The 6705-nt window shown below is 38.3% G+C and overlaps 1 protein-coding gene across 2 annotated transcripts in view; it reads right to left on the minus strand.

Moving 5' to 3' along the window:
* Nucleotides 1–3980: 3980 nt before the first annotated feature.
* The window catches only part of med14 (mediator complex subunit 14), an 18856-nt gene continuing 16131 nt past the window's right edge, over nt 3981–6705 (minus strand). For both annotated transcript variants that reach the window (XM_017695279.2, XM_017695280.2), the window contains 5 exons: nt 6671–6705; nt 6274–6381; nt 6054–6179; nt 5064–5253; nt 3981–4736 (listed from right to left, as the gene is read on the minus strand). The exon at nt 6671–6705 is cut by the window's right edge and continues 145 nt beyond it. In XM_017695279.2, coding sequence (XP_017550768.1) covers nt 4663–4736; nt 5064–5253; nt 6054–6179; nt 6274–6381; nt 6671–6705 — 533 coding nt within the window. In that variant the 3' untranslated portion in view covers nt 3981–4662. The remainder of the gene's footprint in view (nt 4737–5063; nt 5254–6053; nt 6180–6273; nt 6382–6670) is intronic.

Here is a 6705-nt window from a genome sequence, read left to right on the forward strand (position 1 = left end):
GTCCTTAGGAAAAATGCCTAAGTCTAGTGGAGCCTAGATTCAAGATGCTCCACTTCCATGCTCCCATAGGTCATCATTAAACTGCATCTGAACAACACAAACATATATATATATATATATATATGTGTGTGTGTGTGTGTGTGTGTGTGTGTGTTAACAGAGAAATTATAAAAAAATCACTAATATTAAATAACATTAAAAACATGAATGAACAAGTTTAAATTGTCCTGGGGCTGTTTAAAAGCCTGGAGGTGGTCCTCTTGGTCCAGAAAACACAGGTGCTGGAGTCTCGAGGACTTGGGCATGACTGGAGTCATGAACCTGGAAACAGCCATTGGAGTCCATAGTGACAATCCTAAACATCCTGGACATCTCAGTTTGCTGCAAAGAACAAACAGAGAATAAAACGTATGAAAATGCAGTATATTTAGAAAAAGTCATTCTAACTGCAAAAAACACAGAGGAAGTACTAACCAGTAAAACATCCTGCGTTGAAGACTTGGATGATTCATGGCACAGGTAGAACTTTGCCTCAGTGACAGATTTTCCAGTGTACTAAATGAACAGAGGACATGGTGATGAACAACAGCAGCACAATGAGACAAACTGGTTGAAAGAACGTTACAGTCCAAGTGAGTTCATAGCTTTACCATGACACAGTTCACAGCATTGACTATTGCAAAGTAATGAGGAGGGAGCTATGAATTCAATAAAAAACATTAAAGGAAAAAGACTGTAGAACATCACATAGAAAGAAACAGTGAACTTATTCCAATGACTTAGCCTTACCTCCAGTGAACGGACATGATAAAAGTCATTGCTGAGCACCCAACAGTGCTCAGACTCCAGCCTTCTGTAGATTGCCTCATAGTGGAGCTTCACCTCCACCAGCTGCAAGAATTATATTGAAAAACAAAATGCAATAAAAACAACAACAACAATAACAATAATAATAATAATCTCTTTTAAAATAAAATCTTTACTGTAGCCTTTGAGCCCTGCGATGGACTGGTGACCTGTCCAGGGTGTATCCTGCCTTCTGCCCATTGACCACTGGGATGGGCTCCAGAACCCACCGTGACCCTCAGTGAGAAGCGACTTAGAAAATGTGTGTGTGTGTGTGTGTGTGTGTGTGTGTATAGCCTTTGACAGTCATTCTACAACCATCAGTGACTAAAGTTTGTGTATGTATTATAAACAAAGAAAAACTGAAGAAACCTTTCTGTAGTCACCATCTGGAATAGATGTAAGCAAACACTTTGTTTGCTCTGTCCAGATCTCAGCAGTGCTGGTGTAGGAATGGGTGAAATAGAAAATAAAATATTTAAGGAAGGCAGTTTTATCAAGCAGGGACAAAGAAAAAAATACTTTTTGTCCTTTTCATTTATACAATGATTCTAAGTTTTGATTCTTACCCAAATTCTTGCCCGTGGCCCAGAAGAAACTGGCGGAATAAATGGCAGCTGTGGCCAGCTCTGCCCAGAAATCTCCTACAGCAAAGACAAGGCGTGGAAATACGCTTAATTAGACTAGTGACATTTGTGAAGTTTCAAATAAGAACATTTATCCTCATCATCTTTAGTCATTTCAGTGTGTTGGGTAAGAAAGACTACCTCTGGGACGGAGACACGGATGAGTGAACAGATGTCCTGCTCCTGAGCCACCAATCCTAAAAATCTTTCAATAAACTAATAATGAAAAATTTGTGCAACATAAACAAGTAACTCCAACAAAGTCTCATGAATAAAGGTAGTGATGCAAATGTTTTAGCAATTGATTACAAAGATATGATGAAAATTCATAATTATACCAAGATCCCAGAGTGATGCACTGAGAAAGTCACTGCTTTACTCTCCTGTTTTGAAAAGAAATCATTTACAAACTGCCTTCAATTCTTTGAAAAGGGATAAAGTTTTCGTTCCAGAGTAGTTGAGTGTGATCTTGATCCTCGTTGGCATCATATTCACTTCTTATTCGACTTTTTCCGTTCCACCTTAAATGATACACCAGTTACCTTAGTGACACTCAGGTGCCAGGATGTAACTGCAGCACAGTTTAAGGTGGATCAAAACATTTTAATAAAAAATCTGGTGATTAAGAATCCAGCTTCAGCTTCATCCTCTTTCACACAACATTCTGTGAAAATGCTGTTCATTTAAGGTTTTCTTTTTGTTCCTAGTGCTGTTTCTGTTCTGTTTACCTTCATGACCCTAAATGTATTAACGAGTCGGAATGTTTTTATTGTGAGAAATTTGTGCTCACAGTGACTGGAGAGCAGAGCTGTTTAAAGTTGCTTTTTAAAATCTGTGAAAAATAAAATTATCAGCAAACAATTGTATTTCAGTGACTTCATTTCCCTCAAAAAGGACATTCAAATTTTTAATTTTAAAACATTTTTGTATTTTCTTTCTCTTTCGCCTTTCTCCATTCTGCTGTGTGGGTGTGGACCACAGCAGACTGACTGACAGCCTCTGCGTCAAATGTCTCCACCTGGATGGGCTCAGGCAGACTGTAACTGCTGCACCATTTAAGGTGGTGCGAGAAAATACAAACAAAAAGCTGACAAATAAGAAACTGAGTTCAGTCTCGTATTGTTAACTGTTCATTTGTAACTCCAAAATATAATAAAGAAATGCACCGTTTTATTTTCCACAGTGTTGGTTGGAAAATCCAGAGTGTATTGAGTCCAATGCAGAGTGTGTGAAGTGTAGGAGCATCACTTGATTTCACAACTCATGAATATGCACTATAAAGTAGCTTATGATTCACTGTAGTTAAGTCTGAGATCACACCAAATAAAGCGTCATTTCTAAATAATGGTTTGGGGAAAGTGTACTGAAAAATAAAATGTTTAGAGGTTTAGAGGCAGATGTATGAAGATAATCACATACTTCAAGTCAAGTCAGCTTTTATTGTCAATACTACAATATGTACAGGACAGTGTATTGAAATTGTGTTACTCTCAGCCTGGTGGATGAAGCGGCCCCCAGTCTGCTGGTCCTGGCCCGGAGACTCCGCAGCCTCCTCTCTGATGACAGCAGGCTGAAGAAGCTGTGTAGTGGGTGAGTGTGATCACCTGCCATGCAGAGGGGAGCAGTATGTCTCTTGGAGGGAGGGGAGGGAGGTGCCAACGATCTTCTCAGCTGCTCTCACGATGCGCTGGAGTGTCCTACTTCCTGCTATATCATTTTGAGTAAGGAGGAAAATATTGTGCTGGGCCTTTAAAGCTGCTAATTAAACAAGCTCAAGCTACTCAAACTCAGACTCTCACTTTTACACTCGCCAACGCCAGAGAGTCTTTCGAGATGATTACGATGAAAAACACGGAGTCGAAGAGTCGACGCCGACTGCCAGACGTGTTTGATTCGAAGAATCGGTTCTTTTGGAATCGACTCCGCATCACGTTTGGTTACTGTGGTACGTTTTGCCATAAAATACAAGCTTTCCGGTAGCTTTAGGCTAAAGTCAGATGACATTACCAGCTCTCACAAAAGGAACAACCGACAAAAACAGTGTCATATTTAAATAATAACAGAGCCAGAAACATTTCCAATGTTCACTCCTCACACAGTTAGCCAAGTTAGCCAGCTAGCGCATCTCCCTACTGGGCAAATGAGACACCGGTCCAGAGCTGCTCTGTAACGAACAAACCGCTTACAGGCCGTTGTATGACTGTGTTCAAAAATATGGAAAAAAGGTACATGTTTGGGCTGGTCAGTAGTATCTGACCAGCACTTGATGTTTTCATTAGATGCACTTGTCCAAATGGAGGAGCACTCCCACTGCAGCTGTAAAACACTAATATAAAACATGATCCACATATTTCATTTACAAACTTCCTACATGCTGATATATCATCCACACAATATAAGCCAATACTGCATCTATACAACAAAGTCTAAACACTATCAGCAATGAAAAGGACATTAAGCAGCATTAAAATAAATGTATATACCAAAAAACGCTGCACAGACACAACAACAAATTAAAATGTTTATTCAACAGTAATAAAGACAGACAGAAGTACAAGCTACTTTTTTTACCTCAGATTCAAATGCAGTCATAATAAAATACGGCTTATTTAGAAAGTCTGCCACAACCTTGACAGTATTGAATGTGACCAGTTTAATGAGAGAGGTCAAAGTTATGACATAAAAAAAGACATTAAATAGTGTCATAATAAAGAATACTTTGCCAATATCAACACAGTATTGATATCCTGCAATATAAAAAAATGAATAAAGTTTTTTGCAAACTGCTTTGTTTCTTAAAGGTAGACATTAAAATAACAATAAAAAATGTACAGTTGAAGGTAAACAATCCTATTTTTTCCTAATTTCAAACTTTTAAGAAGTGCATCGAACAAAAATAAATCTTCCTCTTTTCTGAAACAAGTCCTGAATTTATAGAAGTATGCATGGTACTCTCAAGAAGTACAGTCTCAGATGCACGGTCCTTCATCCTTCATTCGTTCACATATGCTATGTATATGAAAGAAAACCAAAAGGTGTTCCATCACATTTTCTCTCCCTTTAATGACATAATTTTGTACACCTGAAGAAAATATTCAGTGGCTGTAAAATATTCAGTTGTCCATACAGCAAGCAAAGGCAATATTCTCAGCTTAGACTGGAGAATTCAGTCTTGCTGAATTTAGTTCTTTTATGGCCGTCCACCGGGGTTCAGCGTGAGATTAGCCATGAGTTCATGAACAGAGGCAAATATGGTGCATTCTCCTAAAAGAGAAGATTTAGACATTACACATGTATTTGTCAAATCTTGGTCTAAACGCACTAAAAGGACAAAGCAAAATAAACATTAAGTGAAACAATGTATACAGCAGTGTTTCCCAACCCTGGTCCTAGAATCCCGATGCCCTGCACATTTCAGTGCTTTCCTTGCTTTAACATGCCCACTTCAACTCAGTTAAGGGGTTGTTGAATTGGATGATGTGTGCTGACAGCAGAACAGACAAAACAGGGAACCTCCAAGTCCAGGGTTAGGAAACACTTATAGACAGTAACCAGCTACTTGTGAATACTAAAGCTTTAGAGTTTGTTTACCTGGTCGGGCTGGGTGGTGCTCATTGAACCTCCTGAGGATGGAGCTGACCATGAGTGCAGCAGCACCAGAGGAGCTGTGCTGGCGGGGGATATCAGCTTGCTGCGTTAGCCCTGTGGCCATGTCATACACAATGGGCACAATGATGCTGATGGGCTCCTGAGGCACTGGTAGCCTCTGTGTCAGCTGGAGCTGTGGACCAACAGTGTGGTTACTCAGGAGCTTTAAAGATTGATCAAAAGTCTGTTCATCTTCAATTTTATGTATAGAAATCAATATATATCTACCACAATAATAATAATAATAATAATAATAATAATAATAATAATAATAATAATAATAATAATAATAATAATACATTTTATTTATAATGCACATTACATTTGAAGCAAATCTCAAAGTGCTACAAAGTAAAATCACCAGTATAAAACGGCATAAAACCAAGCAAGTTCATTAAGAATCATATGTTCTGCTAAAAAGAAATGTTTTTAACCATTTTAAAAAAACTCTCAATTGTCTGTGCTGCCCTCAAATTGTCAGGGAGGGTGTTCCATAAACAAGGTGCAGCGGAGCAAAAAGCCCATCACCCAAAAAAAATCACCCATGGTGCTGAGCTGTACATAATGTCTTGATCAGGCTCCCAAATAAACTGTACCTGAATGTTTAAGGTCCCCCTTATGCCTTGAAAACCTACTTCTTACATTTTTTGCTTTATTGCTCACCACACGTAACTCACAAATAAGGAATGCTGCAGAAAGTCTAGAAAAATCTACGAGGAGATATTTTATAACAATGTGATCAATAAGAGTTACTCTCTTCTTAACAAAGAAAAGAAATCTCAAAATTGCTGTTAAAAAAAGACAAAAGTAATTTATTAGATAATTATTAATAAATGATATATAATTATTATGTACATTGTATGTACAAGAATATACACACAACTTATCATATTTTCTGCCTTAAAGGTTGGTTCATACCATGACTATACTTACAAAGAAAAGCATCTTGGTCTTGAGCACTACAGCGATGGTTCCTGGAGGGGCAATAGGAGGGGCGCTGGGAGGGATGGTCAGACAGAACTGAACATTCCATTTAAGCTGGGCTGCCTGATCAGGGAACTACAAATGCACAAACGAGCAGGGTTAAAGAGAAACCACCATGAGAACACATGCTAAAACTACCCTCCCCATTCACTCTTGTTTTTTTACTTACCAATTCAAGCTTCATAATTCGAACACAGTCTCTGAGGATGTTGGTAGGAGCCCCCAGCAGCTTTGTAAAGGCATTTAGAGTGTTGTACTTGAAGGGTGGGCCTGCAACCTGAAACAAACATGATATAAGAAATTACTTGCTTCTCTCAGTATTTTAGCTGTTAAGATTTTCTAAAAATACCTAAGCTTTCTCAAACATGATGGATTCTGTTTTGCATGACTAGAATGGAATGTAATACTACTGGTATGATTATATTCTTAAAGCTTCATACCAACCAAATTTATTTAATGATATGTCTGCAGTTATCTAGACTATAATCCCTTAAAACTGCTTCATCTACATGTACTCTCCTCTGTTGGAAAAAGGCTTTAAAAGTTGGAGGGAACTCTTCACTTACCCTGGTTTCAAAAAACTTTTCCAGGACTTGAAGTT

This window comes from Pygocentrus nattereri, chromosome 6 (assembly GCF_015220715.1).
Source record: "Pygocentrus nattereri isolate fPygNat1 chromosome 6, fPygNat1.pri, whole genome shotgun sequence".
NCBI lineage: Eukaryota > Metazoa > Chordata > Actinopteri > Characiformes > Serrasalmidae > Pygocentrus > Pygocentrus nattereri.